At 36.9% G+C, this 24866-nt stretch overlaps 1 protein-coding gene across 1 annotated transcript in view; it reads left to right on the top strand.

Moving 5' to 3' along the window:
* btv (dynein cytoplasmic heavy chain beethoven) overlaps positions 1–24866 on the top strand; it is a 1245321-nt gene that overhangs the window by 200669 nt on the left and 1019786 nt on the right. Inside the window, exons 11-12 of the mRNA XM_090394552.1 lie at positions 8470–8700; positions 20704–20802. Of these exons, the coding sequence (XP_090250678.1) occupies positions 8470–8700; positions 20704–20802 (330 nt within the window). The remainder of the gene's footprint in view (positions 1–8469; positions 8701–20703; positions 20803–24866) is intronic.

Below are 24866 nucleotides of genomic sequence, written 5' to 3'. Positions count from 1 at the left end.
GCAAGGGTTCTGGTTTCTATTACCATATTATTACACTTGGAATTGGGAATAGAATTTCCGATGCTGTGGGTAGGCATCATGCATTGAGGGCATCACTCATACAGCACTTTCCACGTGGGTGATGCCCTCAGTGATATGGTAGTCACACTGTAGTGGATGCATATCCTCCCCCTGCTTAAGGGCACAGCAGTAAAATGGTTCTGCAGACCAGCTACTAGTTGGTAAAAAATCTGGAGGCTTCTCGATCAGCTGCTGCAACTAGAGTTCATGACTAGATCCTGTAGCCACTGTAGCCAAGTACAGTGGCGACAGGAAGAACTGTTGAGGTCAGTGTGGACAGGAGACTGGGTTCCATCTGTGTGAACAGTATGTTTGAAAATCTTTCACTACTCTTTGCATTTCCTATTCCATATTATTTCTTCCTTACAACATACAATGGATTACATCTCAAGAAAATGTTATTTTACTTCAGATCATAAAAATTCTCCCACCAAAAACATTTAATAAAATAAGAAAAAAATAAGGGGGTGCTTAAGGGTCAAAGCTGTATAACTGAGAGGAGACCTCCACATAGCCTTTAAAGGAATGCGGAGAACCGACCAGGGCTTCTGACCTAATGTCCAATCCTCACCTTCTCGTGGTGCACCCTGTTGGGTATCTACTTTGATACTGAACGAACGAGGATGGGCTGGCAATTTGGGATTTAGCCGACCAAATTGTATTCTTATTGGTTAAACCAAAATAAAAAATGATGGTACAACATGACAAAATTTCATGCCGGCTGGGGCGTCGCCCGGTTAAACAAGGCCCCCGTTGTTTTCGCCAGGGAACCAGGGCGAACAGCGAAAAGTCAGCTACTGGAACAAATCTGAAAACAAACCCCAACTCAACATCACCAGAGTTAAAGATCGGTACTATCAACGTAAGAAGCCTGAATGGCAAAGAAATGGAGCTAGCTGAGGAATTAGATAAGTACCAGATCGACATAATAGGGGTGACTGAAACAAAAAAGACCAAAACTGGTGAGATCTTTCTGAGCAATAAGTACAAAATGTTATATTCAGGCAATGACAATCAAGGAAAAGAAGGAGTAGCCATAGTATTCAACACAAAATACGAGGCTAATCTTCTTGAATGGCAGTCAGTCTCAAGTAGAGTAATGTGGGCAAATATGAGAATGGGGAACTGGACAATGAGACTTATTTGTGCCTATGGTCCCACAGAAGGTTCTACTAAGGTAGAAGTGGAGGAATTTTTTGAGGCTTTAGAAAAAGCAACTGACACAATGAAAAAGGAAAAGTTGGTCCTTGTTGGGGATCTAAATAGTAGAGTAGGAAATGATTGTGAGACATATAAAAATATTTTGGGAAAATTTGGAGAAAAGAGCAAAGCTAATAATAATGGCAAATATCTGTTGGATTTCTGCTCAGGACATGGACTGGTTATTACTAACACCATTTTCCAACATAAAAATGTGCACAAATTCACTTGGAGAGAAGAGGCTAGGAATAAGAAAAGTCTCATTGACTATGTTATTGTTGATAGCGATGTTTTCTCCCTGGTGCAGGACACCAGAGTGTACAGAGGATTTGAAATTGGAAGTGATCACTATTTAGTCTTGAGCAGGATAAAATTGAATTTCATATTGAAAAGAATAACATGTAAGAAAGTTTTAAAGCGAATAAAAGTTGAGCAGCTCTCAGATGTAAACTGTAGACTAAAATACAGAAATATTATTGAAAAGAAAATGAAAGAGTTTGAGAACAGGAATCAGACCTTGGAGATTCAGTGGCAAACTCTGAAGGAAACATTGATTGATTCTGCCAGAGGGGCATGTGGTGAGGTTGTGTGCAAAGATAAAAAAATCAGAACTCCCTGGTGGACACAGGAAGTTAAAGAGGCAGTGAAGGAAAAGAAGAAAGCATATCAAAAGTTCCTGGCAAATAAGTCAGCTTTTACTCTTATAGAATACAGAGACAAATGAAGAAAGCTAAACAGTGTGTAAAACTAGCTAAACAAAAGTCATGGGAGGACTTTGGCAAGAATATAGAAAATAAATATCAAGAAGGTGGCAAAATATTCTGGAGGTTGTTGAAGAAGCTTAGGAATGGAGGAAAGAGTGCTGTAAAAGGAATTAGAGATGATAAAGGTGAAATGAAAACAGGAGAAAAAGATATCCTTGAAGTATGGAGTAATTACTTTGAAAAACTGCTAAATGAAACAAGCAGTGATGACAGCACAGTGATAAAAAACACTGACCAGGCATGCAGTCAGGAATACATATCCATACTTGAAGTAGAAAAAGCCATCAAAGGCTTGAAATGTGGAAAGGCAGCAGGAGTAGATGATATTCGCCCAGAAATGCTGAAGTATGGTGGTATAAGAGTCTTACAGTGGCTGCACTGCATAGTTCAGAAAGCCTGGACAGAGGGACGAATTCCCGATGATTGGAGTAGAGCTCTCATAGTACCCATATATAAAAAGGGAAATAAAACTGAATGTGAGAATTACAGGGGTATTTCCCTACTGAGTGTTCCTGGCAAGATCTATGCAAGTATACTTGAGAAACGGTTGAGAAGAATTGTGGAAGAAAAGCTTGGTGAAGAACAAGCTGGATTCAGGCCAAATAGAGGCTGTCAGGATCAGATCTTCACTTTACGACAAATAGTCGAGAAAGCATGGGAATATAACAAAGATCTGTATTTAAGTTTTGTCGATTTGGAAAAGGCATATGACAAGGTGCCAAGAGAGAAGCTATTCAATACGCTGCAGTTATATGGTGTCAATGGGGCATTATATCAAGCAATACTTAGTCTTTATTTGAGTTGTAAGTCAGCAGTTAGAATAGAAGGAAGTACAGGAAGATGGTTTAATGTTAAATCTGGTGTGAGAAAAGGATGTACATTATCCCCTCTGTTATTCATTATCTATATGGATCACATTATGAAGGAATGTGGTATTAAACCTGATATCAAAATTGGAGATGTTAATGTCAGCTCTTTGCTTTATGCGGATGATGTTATACTTCTAAATAAATCCGCTACAAGTCTACAAGATTCTCTGACTAAATTGAATAGCTGTTGTAATAGATATGGTATGAAAGTCAGCAATAAAAAGACAAAGACAATGAAAATAGGCGGAATCATTGAAAATGTCAACTGTGTTGTGAATGGAGAACCTGTGGAACAAGTAAAACATTTCAGCTACTTAGGCACAATTTTTACTGAAGATGGTAAACTAAATATAGAAATAGACAACAGAATCAGCAAAGCTGGTATCGTGGGAAGTCAATTGAATAAATTCATATGGAATAAGAAAGAAATTAGTCGGAACACTAAATTAGCTGTGTACAAGACTGTGTTCAAACCAATTTTAACTTATGGATCTGAGAGCCGGGCCAGAAGTAAAACACTTGACCAAAGACTAGAGACCGCAGATATGAGAGTCCTGAGAAAGATTAGAGGCATGAAAAGATGGCATCAATGGCAATATCATATTAAAAATGAGGATATTAGGAAAGAACTTGACATTGTCAGCATCCAGGAATGCATTAGCAGAGCTAATCTCAGATGGTATGGTCACTTAAATAGAATGGGAGAGGAAAGATTAGCAAAACAAGTGTTCTCTGCCAGGTTGGCAGGAAAACGACCCAGAGGAAGACCAAGATATAGGTGGATTGATACGGTACAAAGTGCCTTAGACGATAGAAATATAAGATCTGATAATGTTGGAGTCTTAACAAGTTACAGACTGATTTGGAGGAAAATTATAGATAGGAAGTTAGTAATGATGTAATTTTTTCATGTAGTACTGTCATATCCTGTACACCCCTTGCGGGTACATGGCAGGAATTTGATGATGATGATGATGATGAGAAAAAAATAAAATAAATAATACTAATACAACCTGGGAAAAAAAATCACATTAATTCCTACCAAAATAATAATAAAAAAAAAAGTTACCATATCCATTTTGGGGATGTTGAGGTATTTTCCATTGACAACAACTTATCACAGATCATCAGTCTCCCTACAGAATACCTGACAATGTCCTAATCTTCATATGAATACCTGACAATGTCCTAATCTTCATATTTGAGAACAAGGCCACCATCCAGCCCTCATCATTATCATCATCAAATTCCTGCCATGTACCCTCAAGGGGGGGTACAGGATATGACAGTACTACATGAAAAAATTACATCATTACTAACTTTCTATCTACAATTTTCCTCCAAATCAGTCTGTTGCTTGTCAAGACTCCAACATTATCAGATCTTATATTTCTATCGTCTAAGTCACTTTGTACCGTATCAATCCACCTATATCTTGGTCTTCCTCTGGGTCGTTTTCCTGCCAACCTGGCAGAGAACACTTGTTTTGCTAATCTTTCCTCTCCCATTCTATTTAAGTGACCATACCACCTGAGATTATCTCTGCTAACGCATTCCTGGATGCTGACAATGTCAAGTTCTTTCCTAATATCCTCATTTTTAATATGATATTGCCATTGATGCCATCTGTTCATGCCTCTAATCTTTCTCAGGACTCTCATATCTGCGGTCTCTAGTCTTTGGTGAAGTGTTTTACTTCTGACCCAGCTCTCAGATCCATAAGTTAAAACTGGTTTGAGCACTGTCTTGTATACAGCTAATTTAGTGTTCCGACTAATTTCTTTCTTATTCCATATGAATTTATTCAATTGACTTCCCACCATACCAGCTTTGCTGATTCTGTTGTCTATTTCTATATTTAATTTCCATCTTCAGTAAAAATCGTGCCTAAGTAGCTGAAATGTTTTACTTGTTCCACAGGTTCTCATTTCACAACACAGTTGACATTTTCAATGACTCTGCCTATTATCATTGTCTTTGTCTTTTTATTGCTGACCTTCATACCATATCTATTACAACAGCTATTCAATTTAGTCAGAGAATCTTGCAGACTTGTAGCGAATTTATTTAGAAGTATAACATCATCTGCATAAAGCAAAGAGCTGACATTAACATCTCCAATTTTGATATCAAGTTTAATACCACATTCCTTCATAATGTGATCCATATAGATAATGAATAACAGAGGGGATAATGTACATCCTTTTCTCACACCAGATTTAACATTAAACCATCTTCCAGTACTTCCTTCAATTCTAACTGCTGACTTACAACTCAAATAAAGACTAAGTATTGCTTGATATAATGCCCCATTCACACCATATAACTGTAACGTATTGAATAGCTTCTCTCTTGGCACCTTGTCATATGCCTTTTCCAAATCGACAAAACTTAAATACAGATCTTTGTTATATTCCCATGCTTTCTCGACTATTTGTCGTAAAGTGAAGATCTGATCCTGACAGCCTCTATTTGGCCTGAATCCAGCTTGTTCTTCACCAAGCTTTTCTTCCACAATTCTTCTCAACTGTTTCTCAAGTATACTTGCATAGATCTTGCCAGGAACACTCAGTAGGGAAATACCTCTGTAATTCTCACATTCAGTTTTATTTCCCTTTTTATATATGGGTACTATGAGATCTCTACTCCAATCATGGGAATTCGTCCCTCTGTCCAGGCTTTCTGAACTATGCAGTGCAGCCACTGTAAGACTCTTATACCACCATACTTCAGCATTTCTGGTCGAATATCATCTACTCCTGCTGCATTTCCACATTTCAAGCCATTGATGGCTTTTTCTACTTCAAGTATGGATATGTATTCCTGACTGCATGCCTGGTCAGTGTTTTTTACCACTGTGCTGTCATCACTGCTTGTTTCATTTAGCAGTTTTTCAAAGTAATTACTCCATAGTTCAAGGATATCTTTTTCTCCTGTTTTCATGTCACCTTTATCATCTCTAATTCCTTTTACAGCACTCTTTCCTCCATTCCTAAGCTTCTTCAACAACCTCCAGAATATTTTGCCACCTTCTTGATATTTATTTTCTATATTCTTGCCAAAGTCCTCCCATGACTTTTGTTTAGCTAGTTTTACACACTGTTTAGCTTTCTTACATTTGTCTCTGTATTCTGTAAGAGTAAAACTGACTTATTTGCCAGGAACTTTTGATATGCTTTCTTCTTTTCCTTCACTGCCTCTTTAACTTCCTGTGTCCACCAGGGAGTTCTGATTTTTTTATCCTTGCACACAACCTCACCACATGCCTCTCTGGCAGAATCAATCAATGTTTTCTTCAGAGTTTGCCACTGAATCTCCAAGGTTTGATTCCTGTTCTCAAACTCTTTCATTTTCTTTTCAATAATCTTTCTGTATTTTAGTCTACAGTTCACATCTGAGAGCTGCTCAACTTTTATTCGGTTTAAAACTTTCTTACATGTTATTGTTTTCAATATGAAATTCAATTTTATCCTGCTCAAGATTAAATAGTGATCACTTCCAATTTCAAATCCTCTGTACACTCTGGTGTCCTGCACTAGGGTGAAAACATCACTATCAACAATAACATAGTCAATGAGAATTCCTAGCCTCTTCTCTCCATGTGAATTTGTGCACATTTTTATGTTGGAACATGTTGTTAGTAATAACCAGTCCATGTCTTGAGCAGAAATCCAACAGATATTTGCCATTATTATTAGCTTTGCTCTTTTCTCCGAATTTTCCCAAAATATTTTTGTATGTCTCACAATCATTTCCTACTCTGCTATTTAGATCCCCAACAAGGACCAACTTTTTCTTTTTCATTGTGTCAGTTGCTTTTTCTAAAGCCTCAAAAAATTCCTCCACTTCTACCTTAGTAGAACCTTCTGTGGGACCATAGGCACAAATAAGTCTCATTGTCCAGTTCCCCATTCTCATATTTGCCCACATTACTCTACTTGAGACTGACTGCCATTCAAGAAGATTAGCCTCATATTTTGTGTTGAATACTATGGCTACTCCTTCTTTTCCTTGATTGTCATTGCCTGAATATAACGTTTTGTATTTATTGCTCAGAAAGATCTCACCAGTTTTGGTCTTTTTTGTTTCAGTCACCCCTATTATGTCGATCTGGTACTTATCTAATTCCTCAGCTAGCTCCATTTCTTTGCCATTCAGGCTTGTTACGTTGATAGTACCGATCTTTAACTCTGGTGATGTTGAGTTGGGGTTTGTTTTCAGATTTGTTCCAGTAGCTGACTTTTCGCTGTTCGCCCTGGTTCCCTGGTGAAAACAACGGGAGCCTTGTTTAACCGGGCGACACCCCAGCCGGCATGAAATTTTGTCATGTTGTACCATCATTTTTTATTTTGGTTTAACCAATAAGAATACAATTTGGTTGGCTAAATCCCAAATTGCCAGCCCATCCTCGTTCGTTCAGTATCAAAGTAGATACCCAACAGGGTGCACCACGAGAAGGTGAGGATTGGACATTAGGTCAGAAGCCCTGGTCGGTTCTCTGCATTCCTTTAAAGGCAATGTGGAAGTCTCCTCTCAGTTATACAGATTTGACCCTTAAGCACCCCCCCCCCCCCATCCAGCCCTTTGTTCTCAAAAAAAAAGAAAAGGGATACTGCAGCACAAAAAGAAACCTCAGCATGCCATGAATGGCACAAGACCAAAACTCTAGTTGCTCACTGTGCCTATATCACAGCTTGCAACAGCTGTAAAAGAATCATTGACAAATCAAAATCAGGTTTTGAAAGGGCCAAATGCTGCAAACTCATCCCCTGACCATATGGTAGTCGAGCCTTCTGGTCCCATTGTAGCCAAGTCCATTGGTGTGACTTTTGTCTACCCAAGTTTTCTCCACTCTTACATCTAGATGTACCATAGCCACCTCACCCAAAGACAAGGCCAACTTACTAGCATCATTCGTTTCTGCATTTCCTGCGTAGATGACCAGAGCAAAATCCTTCTCCAAAAGAACAGCTCGCTCCATGTCATCCACAGGCTTCCCCTAGAAAGAAATCTACAGTTTGTTGCTAATTGCCAATAGTAAGTCATGAAGCATTTCTGTATATTTTGTTCTGCCCTGCTAGCTTATGATCTCAGCATCGTGACCATATTGTTCTGATGCCCTGAAGGGCCTAGTTAGTTGTAACTAAAAACAGGAAAAAGTTAATCATGAAATTCACATTGTTTATGATCACATTTGATTATAGCAGTCATAAGGATTTACTCTCGTTAGGAATTCAGCAACACAGATAATCTTACTTCACTTAAAATAATTTTCTCATCATTTTTGCACTCTATTTCTTTCTTAATTTAAAATCTTATCATAATTTTTCACATGTATTTCTTTTATATATAGATACATACTGATTTTGATTTTGACTAGGTAGGATATCTCAACTAGTGATTTTTTTCATTTGTTGAAATCTGTGTAGGTATTAGAAATATCTTTCACCATTAGGTTCACAGTAGCATTGTTTATTTCCATTTTGGGAATGGAAATTTTACATCTGTAAATGTTATATTTTTATATAGCATTTTATGGTTAAGTCATATCATTTTGAATGCTTTTCTTATTTCAGATAGGAAATTTTTATAAAACTATTGCTGATCACATGATTCTTAGTCAGCAGCCAATGATGCTTGAAGCTGCTCGTGCATTTACCCAACTTGTGCAGAATGAAAATAATTCGATTACTTGGAATAATCCTGATGCTTTGGATGCTTATATTAGTAAACTCCAACTTTCTGTGGAAAGGCTGTCTAAGGAGAATCGGATGCTTCGTAAACATCATTTTCAGGTTTGCGATAAAGTAGGTATAAACACTCTTTCACTGCGTGATAATCAGAATAAAGTCTTAGATTAATACAATTTAAATAGCATGATATAATATAACATAATGTTAATGTAATTTACATAACATAATTGTTATAATATAACTGTCTCAGATTAATATAATTTATATAATGTTATTCAGTACTAGAAAGTATAGAGTAGCAAAGTTTGAGTTCAAAATTCAGATACTACAGTCATACTCTAGAGTTTTGTTGCCCTTGGTTCCAGAGAAGTGCTGTAACTCGAAAATATCTGTATGTTGACACACTGTGTTGAAGTTTGAAGATGGTTTGGTTATGCCTTAAAGGGGAAAAAGAAAAAACTGATGTATGAAAACTGGTTTATTTAATGAGTTCGTATTCTGCCATGCCATCTGTTGTTGGTTGGGCATAGCACTGTGTCGTATCTGTATGTATCTTCAACATTTGGTGAGATTGGGTTGATGTTGATGATAGAGATAGATTTTCAGTAGATGTTGATGGTACCGGTCTTTTTTTTTTTTTGGAGGTACCTGTCTGAAGCTCTATGTGAGGTAGATTGTTTTTCCTTTTCTCTTTAGAATTCTGTGTACAGGCATAATCCCTTACAATGTTTGCATTAACTTTTGAACTTCTTTCAAAATCTGTATCATGCTTTCCCAAAAGAGCTAAGCCAACTTCAAAATGATAAAAAAAAAGCTTCAGAGAAAATTTTGAAAGTTAGGCCCTTAGGCCCAATAATGGGTACCTCTTCAGGCACATCTAAGCTCTAACCATCTTCAAGGCATATCTGGCTTTAACTGCCTTGCCATCTCTACAGTATTGTTAGTTACTTCAGGTACATAATTTTCTGTCTTCAAAATTGTTAACCAACTGTGGACGTAACTTATTCCAGGCCTATTTCAACATAGAGATCTTAACATTATTTCATGCATCTCGTATAGCTGTAATGACATCTGAGATTGTAAAGCTCTTCCAGAATTTCTTATTGACTTCTTGCTCAGTATATTACAACAATAGACATTAAAGAAGGTCTATTGTTGTAATATACTTGCTGAAGGTTCTTCTTTAGTAGTACAGCTTGAAGGCAGTTATGACACACTGTTCATGGGCTGCAGCAGTGATACTGGGTGTTATGAATATCAGTCGAACTCTAGGGTACAAAATCATCAAATGTTCAAAGTTGGCCAGGAGCATTGTATACAGCCAGTAATATTTTGAAAGGGATGTTCTTCTCCTTACAATAATATTTCACCTCTGGTACAAAATAGCTGTCAATCCATTCTTTGAAAAGTACTGCAATTACCCATGCTTTCGCATTTTACCTTCAGTGCACTGGAAGTCTAGTTTCAACAGTTTTTCAACGCTCTGGAGTTTTCCAAATAGTAAGTTAACATAAGCTTTAGCTTTAAGGTACCAGAAGGATTGGCACCTAAGAGAAGGGTTAGCCTGTCTTTAACTGGCTTGAAGTCTGGCATGGTTTTCTCCTCTTTTGCAATGAATGTTCTGGATGGCATCTTCTAGTACAGCCCTGTCTCATCTAAATTAAAAATTTGGTTTTTTGTATAGCCACCATCATCGATGATCTTCGCTAGGTCCCATGGAAATTTTTCTGCAGTGAGAGTATCTGCAGCAGCTGCTTCTCCTTGCATATTGATATTATGTAGGTTTGACCTCTTCTTGAATCTATCAAACTATCCATGGCTTGCTCTAAATTCAGCATCTTTCTCTTCTCTTCTCTTCTTCACGCTGCAACTGGATCATCAGCTTTCTCACTGGTCACTCGCTGTGTGTCATGGTGGGTGGCTTACTCTCCTCAGATTTCCTCACCAATGCAGGAGTACCTCAAAGTGCAGTTCTTTCACCCATTCTCTTCCTCTTGTATATAAACTACCTGCTCTCACAGACTTTCAATCCTATCCATAGCTTTGCCAATGATAGTACACTCCTTTCCTCCTTTTTATTCGACAAACCTGTTAGTGCTCAACTATTAGAATCCTCAAGATCTACTACAACCAGAGACCTTAACTCAAATCTCCTAGCTATATCCCAGAGGGACAAGGACAACCTTGCAAACTTCAATGCCACCAAAACCCAGTTTGGTCACCTCTCACAAGAAACTTGCATCCCTTTCTCTTACCTTCAGTAATACAGATATCCAAACATGACCAGATTTCCCTTCTTGGACTTAGTTGAAATATGGTTGTGCCAGGAATGATTGCATATATTTTTTCGCACAAGACACTACTTCACAGCTGCTAACTTTATATAAAGCCTAAATCTATCCAGTCATGGAATATTGCTCCCATGTTTGGGATGGTGCACCAAAATCCTCTCTGATTGCTTGTTTCTATCCAGATGAGGGCAGTCTGGCTAATTAATGATTCCTCTCCCACAAACCCACTTCAATTCCTCTCTCACAGATGTTCAGTTTCTGCCTTGTGCCTCTTCTACATATACTTTCATGGATGGTGCTCTGCTGAATTGGCCACTATTATTCCTCATTCTCCTCCAAAATCATTAAAACAAGAGCCACTGCTAAACAACATCCTTTTACAGTCCGCCTTAAAACTCACCGAACCAACTTCACTGCTTCCACTTTTATTCCATCTACTTCTGTCCTTTGGAACTGTCTAACCCACTCTGCCTTACCCTAAAAATTACAACTCTCAGATGTTTAAGCAAAATGTGAACAGACTCCTCCTTTTTTCTTACTCCTCTTGTTCACACACAGCTCTAGTATGCTATAGGTCTTGTGACCTTTCATGTGTGGATCAGATATTAAAAAAAAAAAAAAATTAGTTAATTTGGATGATAGGAATTGGTAATGATGCAAAGTTTTGATATAGTACTATCATAATATCCTGTACATATCAGGAATATTATTATTATTATTATTCGTGACACCTCCAAGGAGTCTGAAGACTCATTGTGGGAGGACACCTACTATACAACTATCTCCACCACTACAGTGAAGCTCTACTACCAATCATCTCCATCGACGCCATCTACCACCCACCACAACTAGTATTTTTTGTCTGTAAATTGCATGTGTTCTGAAGGGCCAATTTGTCTGTATGCGGGATGAAAAACCTGCTACCTCCGTATGAGATCGGCTAACTCACCTTCGATTGAAGAAGTCCACGTAAAGATTCCTCCCGTCAAATTAATAAGGACGTATGTTAATAAGGATGATAGGAGAACGTCCCTATTTGAGAGAAACTGTTTCTCTACTCTCATCCTTCAGTTTGAAATGCTATTACCCTACTCTTACCCTTCACTGAATTACTTTCAAATGCTTGCTCTGAATTAAATCCATTTAATGTTAGCAGTGCTACTTATAATTCTTCCCAACTTTGCATCATCAGCAAACAACAGAAGATACCAGTCAGTTCACATGATATATTGTTTACAAACAAGTTAAACAGCAGGGGTCCAAGAACAGAACCCTGCGGCCACACCACTGGTTACCCTCCTTTTTTTGAGATACTGTTCCATTATACACAACCAGCTGGTATCGTTCAGAGAGCCAATCTTTGATCCATCTAACCAATATACTATTTCTTCCTATCCTCTGCAGCTCGTACACCAATTGATCATGTGGTAATCTATCAAATGGTTTTGGCAAGTCCAAGAATATCACTGTATATGGTTCTCCCTTATCTAAATTACCTTATCATAAAATGCAAGTAAACTGCTAAAACAGGATCTAAAACAGGACCCTAACAGGACCCTTGAGTTAACCTTGGCCTGACCAGCCAATCTCCTCTCATACGGCAACTTTTCTTTCTTTACCATGCTCGTCACCTTCCTAGCCTGCACTTTATACTCTTCATGGATTCAATCACCACCAACTGTCTTGCCTCCTCCATAACATTTTCTTCTCCATCACAGCTTGCTTGATTTCACTCCTACTCCATTTATTCACTTACCTTTGGTATTCAATTATGCATTGCTTTTGTCAGTTACTGCCTTGTGAGTTTCCATGCATTGTCAACATCTTTTCTGCTCAGCTCATCTACTCAACATACTGATGCTAACTGACTACAGAGCTTTCTATAATCACTTGCTTTATATTTCCACCTATATCCATTTTTGGCAGTAACCCTTCCTTGTTTCATCACTTCCCAAACAAGTACCTCATGATCACTCTCACCAACTAGTGGTAGTGTCAACACCTCATTAACAACTACATCTTGTAAAGTTATCACCAAATCCAAAACATTAAAGCCTCTAGTTGCTTCAATCACGTGCCGCTTAAGATAATTATCTCTCAGAAATTCCACAAACTCACTCTCCTTGTTCCCATACACTATCTTCTCCTTCCATTCTATATTTCTGCAATTAAAGTCTCCCATCAGGATGATCTTCTTTTTACATGCCCAGCTAATTTGCCTAAACATTTCACAATTGGTATTCTCTACATTCCCTGGCCTATAACAGCATCCTATCAGATATACTAACCCGTTTATTTCAACTTCACACTACACAGATTCAAAATCTGTGCATGCACTATCAACTTTCTCATTTTGTGGACACAATTCCTGTGCAATTCTGCAATCATTAACAGCACTCCCCCCCCCCCTCCTCTTTTCACATTTCTATCCTTTTATCTCTATTCCTGACATCACTTCCTCCTCAGACAACCAAGTTTCACTTATTCCAATTATCTTTGGGCATACTGACTCAAATCAGTGCAGCAAACTCTGTTCTCTTGTTTCAAATAGTCCTTACATATGTGTACAAACATAAGAATCCCTGTGTGTTTGAGACCATTCTATCAGCTCCAACATTCCATATTCTAGCTACTATACCATACCTCTCTCTCTTTGGTCTGACCACTCCGATTTCCCTGATCCTGACTCTGATTTCCATTCCTACCTATCTCACCCTCACCTTTGTGCATTCCATCATCTTGTGCTGCTGCAACCACATGTTCAACTTCATATCCATCTTCCTCCTGTCGTACATTCTGTTGATTTGTGCTAATCCTGTTTCACAGGTAGACTCTGATCATTTGCTACATTAACTTCTTGACTCTGTGCCTTCTCAGAAAACAGTGAGATGTACAACAGAATGATGTTGTACATCAATAGCCTTTCTAAATGCCCAACACCAAACTCATTCAAATGGAATCCATCAGCTTTAAACCATTCCAACTTCCCTTCAAATTCATTCCACAGATTTACAAATTGAACCCCTTTTGCTTCACACAACTCAGTCATCTTATTATTCATTATCCCTGCTCTCCTTCTCAATTTACTCTTGTCATATCTGGGCAACATGCCTATGACTTTCTCAACAACACCATTCTTTTTTATCTGCTATAACAACTTCTTCAAGTCTCTGTCAGCATTCTTTTTCTGCCCAACTAAGTCATTTTTGCTCACTACTACTACTACCACTAATTTTGATGCCTGGTCTTTCCTTTTCTACATTGCATCAGTTATTTGCTTCATTGTTCCACCAGGAAAGCATGTTTGTGCACTTTATTAGTCATCACACCTCTAATGATCGAGTACTCATACAATGACATACAACTAACCTTTGACTCTTCTTCATAATACTACCTTCCCCCTTCTCATTATCATCAGCAAATTCTGTTCTTTAGATATTTCATTTCGCTTTTCATTTTCACATATAACACTGATACCGTTTAAAGTTATTAACATCTCTTAAAGAAATCTTAATAAAATCTCCCATAAAAGCAATTACAGAAGTGCCATCATTCTGTTGTACATCAAAAATTTTGCAGTTAAAATAACTGTGATTCTCAAGGAACATCCTTTTTATAACACCTAAAAGTGGCATCCACAGCTTTGAAAAAAATATCCTTGATCACAAGGTCATCTAAACCACTTCCTCCACCTCTGAAGATAAAAAATATTCTTCTCTTGTGAAATAAGTTATGTAGGACAGATGGGCCATTTGGGAGAAATTCGAATGAATGACATCCAGAAAAAAAATCATATAAATAAGGCATATTTTTTCATACAGCAAAGGAAATATATGAAATAGTCCTGCAAGAATACTGTGCGTTAAGTTCATTGGTTATATCCATAAATTCCAAGAGGCTGCATATATGATCCATTGTCCAGCATAATGTAATAGAAATCAAGAACTTTTCTTCAACCAGTATGGTTCTCCTCTTTTATAAAACACTTGAACTTGTCAGACCTTAGTTATGGTGGTTGATACTTATTACGTCACTAGCGAATCATACATAAAATACAGGAAACATATTTATTCTTGTTTTTGAATTCTCTTATTATTTTTTATATTTTAAGCCTACTGTTATGTTTAATACTCTTGTATCAAAATTTTTTTCATACATTCCTAAAGAAGCACGCTAAAATATATGTGAGAAACCAATTGAATAAAGAAATATTCTTTGTGTATTTTTACAAGCCATTAATAATAATTTTAAATCCATCCTAACTTTGGAAAGCGAGTCTAATTTAAGGCTGAATATAATTTAAACTACATTTAAGGGATGAAACTAATACAACATGTGTATTAGTTACATCCAAAAAAGTTTGAACAAAAAAAAAATGGAGAGGTAAAGTTCCATTGCTGGAAGAATTTGCTCTTTGAAGGAGGGAGGGGGATACCTGCTTATGCTTTGTCAAAACATCATGCAGATCTTTTTTTCAAAAATGGTTATAATTGAAATATAAACTTTTATTATTATTATTATTATTTTCATGATTATTACATGACACCTCCCAGGAGTTCCAAGACTCATTGTGGAAGGGCACTCTATTGAATTCTGCTACCCACATCCCATTCTCTTTCTCTCCTACTAGACACAACTACTATCAATGCCATCTACTACCCATCACCACTCCCCACAGTATTTTTTGTCTGTAAATTGCATGTGTTCTGATGGCTGAACACATGCCATTTGCCTGTATTCAGGATGAAAGAGCCAAGTTTCTGTGCAGAAAAAACCATGCTACCTCCGTATGAGATTGGCTAACTTACCATTAATTGAAAAAATCCATATAAAGATTCTTCTCATTATGACAAGAATCAACCTTAGGCCTTTTCCAGTTGAAGGGTGCAATGTACCATTGTTCTTCCAGTTGCACCACAGAGGCACTATATTTAGTTTACTCCTTAGTAAGTCATTATTTTTTAAATAATTTAAATACCTTTTACATATAGAAAGACTTAAATGTTGGTGGTTGTTCATAACAGTGTTTGATGGTTTATTCATCAAATTACTGTTATGAATAACAGTGTTATGAATAACACTGTTATTCATAACAGTGTTATAAAACAACACCAGATCAAATAAAAGTCACTTAATTTGTTGAACTTGTTAATATTTTGCCAGTTTTCTAATCAGAACACAGATTACAACTCTGGTGACACACAGCAGTCAATTAGAATGTTATGGAAACAATTCACATTGTAACTGAAAAGGGACTAATGTCCTAAATGTGCTCTCTATAGGCTGGATAACAGCAAAATTTACCTGTAGTAGAAGTTCATGCCAAGAATAACTATCCCCCAGATGTTTGGTCTGACTGTTTTAGATTTTGGTAGAAAGGCTTATTCTTGGCTATTTATAACTATTCTTTTTCAGGAAAGTACAATGTTTACTGAATATTAATTATAATGACTTTAATTAATATTTCCAATATTTTGGCAACATTTTATTGCCATCAGCAGGGATCACAGAACAATGCATGCATGCATGCACTAACATTGGTTGGACCTAGAATCCTAAATGGCATTCCCTAGTGAGCTAAATTGGGTTGTCTTGGTCATTGGGCTGAAGATCTGATGAGAAATGCTTCCCAAATTTGGGGCAGTTTCATGCACCCAAATTTGTTCAGGTTTGGAAAGTTTCAGACTGGATGTAGCCAGTGTAAAACTGGCTTTACTTGTGTAAAACCACCAAACAGCAACAGCTCAAGGAAAGAATATGAAGCTCTACAGGAAATTACAAACAAAAATGAATTAGTAATTACCAAAGTGAATAAGGGGAATGTTGCTCTAGTTTTAAAACTAAAAGATTACACAGAAAAGCTTGCCTCCTTACTTCAAGATCACTCTACCTACCTTCCTTTAGACTATGATCCCACAATACATCGATCACAACACTTAAAAAATTTCTTAAAAACATCAAAACCTTTTGGCCAGTGGAAGTCACCAATAAGCTAAATCTAACTCTACACCCCTTCCCCTTTTCCCAGATATATGGCCTACCAAAAAATCCATAAACAAAATGTGCCATTACATCTCATTGTGGATGGTATTGATTCACCCACATACAAATTAGCCAAATATTTAGTCCAAGTGCTCTTACAATATACTGGCAACACTCCTTCATACATAAAAAAACTTAACTCACTTTAAAGCCAGAAAACCCATATAGAAAACCTCACACTTCAACACCCTAACATAATGATCAGTTTTGATGTCTCCTCGCTATTCATTAATGTCTCACTTAAAGACACCTTACCCAAGCTATATTTCCTCCCAATATCTAAGTAATGTTTCAGTTCACAACTCTGGCTATTTTGTTTGGCAAGGAAATTCTGCAAACTGATAGGTTAGCTATGGGTTCACCACTTTCTCCACCCCTGGCCAACTACTTCATGGAGACTTTTGAAGAGAAAAATTTGAACTCAATCTTGCATAAACCACTGTTTGGCTACATTACATAGATGATGTGTTCTCCATTTGGCCACATAACATCCCAGGATCGAGTTCACTTTAGAAAAGGAAAACAACAGTTTCCTTCCTAGTTGCTCTGATTACATGCCAGCCTGATGGATTCCTAGCATTCTCTATTTATAGAAAACCCACACATACTGGTAGTCATATTCACCAGCAGTCACCTCCCATATGTGATTATAAAAACCCTGTATAACAGGGCAAAATTAATCAGTTCTGATAGCAGTGTCCTAACTATCAAACTTGACTACATTCTCAACACTTTCTTAGCCACTGGCTAAGAAAGTGTTGAGAAATTGCTTTAATATCCACAAAATCCAAAAAAACATTAAAACTCTGTAACACTTTCCCCTTCCCCCTTCAGAAAAGAGATTACATAAAATCTGTCACCAACCCATATATCCGCAGAACATCTGAAAAATTAACAAAAATCCCGAAGAAATACAACCTTACAACTACTTACTTACTACTTCTTCTTCTCCTCATCCATCTTCGAGACAGATTGAGTCACACAAGGATAAGAAAGTGTCTTCCATTGTTCTCTGTCCAAAGCTAGCTCTTTCATATGCTAACAGCTTTGAAAGTCCAATGCAGTTCTAAGGGCTTTATGTCATCATGTTAATCTTGGTCTTCCCCTGGGTTTTGTACCCTCCACAGTGCCCTAAATACCAGGTGAGGAAGTCTGTCCTGGTTCCATTCATACAGTGTGGCCAAACTAATAGAGTTGATGCTTTTTAACTGTGTTAAGAATTGTTGAGTTAGGGATTTTCAGCCACTCACAGACTACATGAAAAATTGGCATCCCTTATTTATTTCACCAAAGACTAACCACATTCCCCAGACATATTAGGTGTCTAATCTGTTGCAAACTGTCCTGCTATGGCCAACTAACAGGAAAGCCAATATCAGAATTTCTGAACACATGGACTACATCTAATTCTACCATTACAGCCACTCTGGACTTGCCAACAATGTTTTGGACACTCACCACAGGATATGCTGATAGAAGACCACTCTATTGCACCATAGCAAATATAAAATGAGAGCCTATTTCTGGAATCTTCCTCAGACCTGGGAAACTTTCCAAATCTCAGCAAATTTGGGTGCATGAAACTGCCAAGATACCACCCAATTTAGCCTACTAAGGGGTGCCATTTAGGACTCTAAGCCCAACTTTGTTGCCCTTTTTTTTTTTTTTTGCCTCATTTATCAAGTGTTTTGATAGTACCTGCATGCACCTAATATTGTTCTGTGATCTTTGCTGATGGCAATATAAAATATTCGAAGTATTGATTAAAGTTATAATTAATATTCACTATACATTGTAATTCCCTGAAAAATAATAGTTATGACTAGTTTTAGAATCTGCATCAACTTTGATGTACTCTTCTAACCTTAACCAGTATGGCTGTATTAATTTGACAAAGATATGGGAAACAGTCATTGCCATTGAATAAGAAGAAAAAGATATAAGAAGAAATACATTATTTCTTCTTATATCCTTTTAATATTATGAAGGATATTTACCTATAAATTTACCTATTCACCCAAGCAAGTATCTATTGTAATATAGATGATTGCTTATCAGTCCTTTAGTTCAGACAGCCAGTACAGTCTACATGTCATCTCTCAATAGAATACTTTCTGTGTTTCCCTCTTGAATTTCTATCACTTTCCTGTTATTGTTTCTCATGATGATTAAATTACTATTTTTTTTAAAAAGAGCTTAAAATCTTTATACTTGGGAAGTAGGTCAGGTTAGTAGGTAGAGTTGTAGCATTATATAGAATCAGCAGATGCTACAAACAAAAATTTATTAGTTGTCGGAACAAATATTATGCATGCCTCCATTTGTTGTAAACCATCACTGATATTCTTTTAGAACAACTATGTGATCCTTATTTTTAGCTAAAACATTCAGCCCTTCCTAAATGAGGGGGATTGACAGACATGTTTATCATTAATTTGATTATGTACACCATGTTAGATGCAAGTCTGGGTAACAGCCCACTGATTGATAAGACTTCATAAATTTATCTACTTTGATTAAGATTTATAAATATTCTGTTAGAAGTACAAATTAAACAGTGGTGGTATGCACTGCTTTTTCTTTGAGTCTGCTGCTCCATATACGAGAGGGAGGACAGGAAAGTTCTGATAAACACCTAAAACAAAAATGATTAATGCAACTAATATAACCACAAGAAAGAACATACTAGTAGCAGGGTTATGAAGGTAATTTATGTTCTTATATTCTCGTATGTTCTTTCTTGTGGTTATATCAGTTGCTTTAATATCATTTTTGTTCTAAATGTTTATCAGAACTTTACAGACCCCCCCCTTCCTTCATATATACTACTCTTTAGTACCTTTCCACTGCCACTCTTGTGTCCATATCACCAGCTTCGTAATCACCCATTTGCTCCAGTTTGTGGAACATGGTTCCATTTGGTATCCTGTCAGATGCCATTGCAGAATTCAGCATTGTTATTTTGTAGCCATTCCTTTATCCACCTCTACTATCACTCTAAAAGATGAGTAAATGACTAATTTAAGGGATATTATATTTTAAGGAGGACAGAATTTGGAGAGGAGATATGACTAATGATAGTAGAATTGCAATCAGCTATAGTAGAAGCTTGGCTGGAAGGCATGGTCATGAGAGATAGTACATTTGAAGCTTTCTGTTATGTGTTCTGTTATTTTTATACTTTCCATTCATGATTCTTGGAATAATTATTGTGGCGGTAATAATGATTGACTCGAAACTTATAATATCTAATGGCATTAACATCTGCCAAATTCTTTTTAGGTTAACCCTTCAGATTATGATTTGTTAATTGAACTGTTCATAGTATTTTATAAGTGTTGAACATTGGAAAGATCATCATCATCATCAAATTCCTGCCATGTACTATCAGATCTTATATTTCTATCGTCTAAGGCACTTTGTACTGTATCAATCCACCTATATCTTGGTCTTCCTCTGGGTCGTTTTCCTGCCAACCTGGCAGAGAACACTTGTTTTGCTAATCTTTTCTCTCCCATTCTATTTAAGTGACCATACCACCTGAGATTAGCTCTGCTAATGCATTCCTGGATGCTGACAATGTCAAGTTCTTTCCTAGGAAAGATAATTTTGCAATTGGATGAGTAGCATAATGATTATTAGAAAGATAATTTTGCATAATGCTGTTTGTACATTGTGTTGTAATTCATTTTATGCTATAGTAATTATAAAGTAAATACATATTTTCATTAAATCCAGACTTAAGCTGTTCAGTTATCTAATACTGTTTTCTCTGTTGATTCAGGTTTTAAATCTCATGAACACTGATCTGTTGGGCCAGCAACAACACTGGAAGGATACTTTAAATGATATCAGAACTATAATGATAAAGCTTCAGGAACAGGTCTGTAACAGTTTTAAGAAATTACATAGAGATTTAATCCTATTAGCCTTTTCAGTAATGCCCTTTATTTATTTTGTTAATAAATACAGATCAGAGGATTTGTGAATAATAACAAAATTGGTATGTATGAAATTTTTATTTAAAAGGGGCATATGTGAAATTACAGAGCCGATAATTATGGCATACTTAGGAGACTGCTGGGAGCAGTGCCATGGTAGTATATGAAACTGTAGGAGAAGGATGTTAGTAGTGTACCAGAAATGTTTAAGAAGAGTGTGTATGTTAATTGGATGAGTAGCATAATTTAAATGGGAGTTCCATGTTAACTGTGCAAGGGAGTATCATCCAAGTGGAGTATTACAGTGAGATATGTGAGACAGAGTCTGATGTGGAAAGAGCAGATAAGGGATGCCAACTTTTTATATGGTCTATAACACGAAGTCAGGTCATATTTTTTGAGAATATTGGTTATTTTCTCAGAGATGCCCTGGATGTAGGGGATGGTGATAGATTTAGTGTAATCTATATTGTGGAGGGGGTTGTGGTTTACTGGTTTCAGTATTTTTTTTGATTTTTTGAGGATTGTAGCCAGTGGCTAAGAAAGTGTTGAGGATGTGGTTTAATTCAGTGGTTAGGGCATCATGATCTGAGCAGATTAATTTTGCCCTGTTGAATAGTGTTTTTATAACCCCATATTGTTGTGAGGGGGGTGGGAGGATTGCTGGTGAATGTATCTGCCTGTATGGGTTTGTTTTTTTTATAAACAGAGAAAAAACCAAAGATCCATCAGGCTTGCAAGTGATTAGAGTGTCTAGGAAGCGGAGGGTGTCGTCTTCCTCTTTTTCTAAGATGAACTGGACTCTGGAGTGTTGGTTGTTTAAGTGTGTTAGGAAGGAGTGGAGTGTAACTGAGTCATGTGGTCAAATAGCAAACGCATCATCCACGTACCAAAGCCAAATAGTGGTTTTTTGTGGGGCAGAGTTTAAGGCTTCAAAGGTCTCCATGAAGAAATTGGCCAAGGGCAGGCAAAGTGGTGAACCCATGGATGTCCCCCTCTATCTGTTTGTAGAATCTTCCTTGCCAAACGAAATAGCCCGAGTTCATTGTGAACTAAAATAGGGCTGAGATATCGGGAGAAAACTTGGCTTGAATGAGGTCTAGCGTTTCCTTGAATAGGACATTAGTGAATAGGGAGGAGACATCAAAACTGACCATTATGTCAGTGTGTTGGAGTGAGAGATTTTCTATACTGGCTTTGAAGTGGGCTGAGTTTTTTTATGTGTGATGGTGTGTTGCCAGTATAATGTGTGTGAGTGCTTTGGCTAAATGTTTAGTTCATTTGTATATGGGGGAATCAATGCCATCCACTATGGGACGTAATGGCACATTTTGTTTATGTATTTTTGGAAGTCCATATAATCGGGGGGGGGGGTTCTAGAGTTATAAGGTTTTAGTTTGTTAGTGACTTTGCCATTATAGTTTCACCTTATTAAGAGAACAAATCACTGCAAAGCGCGTGCTCCCTGCCGATGAAAACAAAACCTTACGGGTGCTAGAAGAAGAGCTGTCAGATACTCTCGGCCATGATCTTTGGACAATTCTTTATGCCGTCTTATGCACTTCAACAACAAAAGAATTCGAAAAAATACATAGTCAGTACTTGAAAAAATATGAGAACTTGATAAAGAATTCTACTTCCTTACCACAGCCACCACTCAACATGGTTGCCAACCTCTCTTCCGCAGTTTTAAAGTCTGAAGCACTCACCACACTTTCACACGGCCACAATTTTTCCCTAGCTCCTAAAAGAATACCTGCTGAGGAAATCATGATCCAAATAGAACGTGGAATTCGCAACCTTCCTAACCATATCACCAACAACATCAGACTGGATGTAGTCGGTGTTCTCACCAAAGCAAAACCTCCAAAAACCAACTTATCCTAAGACAAATATGTAGCTCTACTAAAAATGAAGAAAAACAAAACAATTGTAATCACCAAAGCTGATAAGGGAAACACCACTATGGTTCTCAACCAAAAGGACTACACAGGTGAGCTTAATTATTAGAAGGATCATAACAGCAAGATTTGATGCTCACCCATTCAACATAACTGTTATTCATGTATATGCACTTACAGTGATAATTCAGAAGAGCAAGTAGACAAATTCTATGAAACTTTCCAATCTGAAATTGATCAAACTCGAAAAAAAAAACATTCTCATTGTTACTGGTGATTGGAATGCAAAAGATAGGAAGTGATAATACAGAATGGGAGCACATCATGGGAAAATTTGGACATGGAAACAGAAATCAGTGCAGAGAAAGATTATTGGAATCTGCTGTGGATAATGAATTAATAATCTGTAACACCAGAGTTCAACAGAAAGATTGCCATGAATGGACATGGCGCTCCCCAGATGGGGAAAAGTAAGAGTATGATAGATCTGATCTTAATCAATAAGAGATGGACCACATCAGTGCAACAATGCAGAACCTTTCAAGGAGCAGATGTCAACTCAGATCAGTGTTTGGTGATTGCTAATTTAAACCTGAAACTCAAAATGATGCACAGGAACTGGCCCCTGAAGGTAACCGATATTGGAAAACTCTCTGATGACTATCAGAAATTTGTATAAAATAACACTGGATGAAATATTAAAAGACCTGGAAGAAACTGAGGACAAAAACAAAAAAAAAGTTGCACAACTAACTGAAATAATATTGGAAACAGTAAATACAACAATTCCTAAAAAATAAATAAATAAATAAATAAATAAAAAATGGATTAGTCAAGACACCCTAAACTTGGTACAAGAAAAATGAAAATTGAGGCTGAAATGTGACAATTCTGAGGCAGCAGAAAGAGCATGCAGAAAGAAGTGTAATGAGGTGAGAAGAGCGGTAAGGACAGACAAGAACAATTGGTTGGAAAACCAATGTAAGGACATTGAGAAATATTATGCAAATATAAGACAAGAGACATGTATAAGTTGATCAGAAATATCAACAGAAAATGGCAACCCAGACTTATGGCCATCAAGGATAAAAGAGGTGCAACTTTAATGAACATTGAAGAAATTTTACAGAGATGGACAAAATACTACAGTGACCTATAAAAAACACAAACTGATCAAAACACTATAACACAGGTAACCAATGAGTTAAAGGAAATATCACCACCGATCACAGATTTTGAGAACAATATCTTGGAAGATGAAGTAAGAAATGCAATAATGAAATTAAAAAAACAACAGAAGTCCTGGAAATGACATAATGGAAGAAATGATAAAAAATGAGGCAATACCCTTGTACAGGTAATACACAAAATCTGCAATGAAGTATGGAAGTTGGATGCACCCCCAGAAGAATGGAAAAAGTCATTGCTGATAGTTTTACATAAAAAAAAAAAAAGAAAATGCTTTGGAATGCAATAATTACAGAACCATTGCACTGATAAGCCACCTGTGTAAGGTTTTGATGATTATACTAATTGAAAGACTAAAAAGCCAGATTGAAAACCATCTGACAGATGAACAAGCAGGGTTCCGAAAAGATAGGAGTACCATACAATAGATATTAACCCTTTGACTCATCACAAAAAAAAGGTATGAAGAAAGAATAAAAAAGTATTTACATGCATCGTGGACTTTCAAAAAGCTTTCAACAGCATTGAACAAAACATCATCTGGGCTCTACTGGAATCATACAGTATTGATGCCAGGCTAATTCGTCTATTGAAAGAAATCAACACGAATGCAAGGTAGCTGTCAAGATAGGAGGAGGAGGACGTGGAGCCTGGTTCGCCATTAATAGAGGCACAAGACAGGAAGATCCAATATCACCAAGTATCTTCATTTCACACCTGTAGAGATTGATGGACAGAATCCGAAATGAGGATACAGGAATCTCCATTTGGCTGAATAAGAGTCAACCACCTGTGCTTTGCAGATGACATTGATTTACTTAAAGAAGATGAAATGAAACTGGATGGTACATAATCTAAATAGAGAAGGGAAAAGATACGGATGGAGAATGAATATATAAACGACAAAAACGGTTTTT

This window comes from Typopeltis vanoorti, chromosome 6, assembly GCF_054136105.1.
Source record: "Typopeltis vanoorti isolate ZY-2024b chromosome 6, IOZ_Tvanoo_1.0, whole genome shotgun sequence".
NCBI lineage: Eukaryota > Metazoa > Arthropoda > Arachnida > Uropygi > Thelyphonidae > Typopeltis > Typopeltis vanoorti.
The sequence above is the reverse complement of the archived record's forward strand: the minus strand, read 5'-3'. Positions and strand labels throughout refer to the sequence as shown.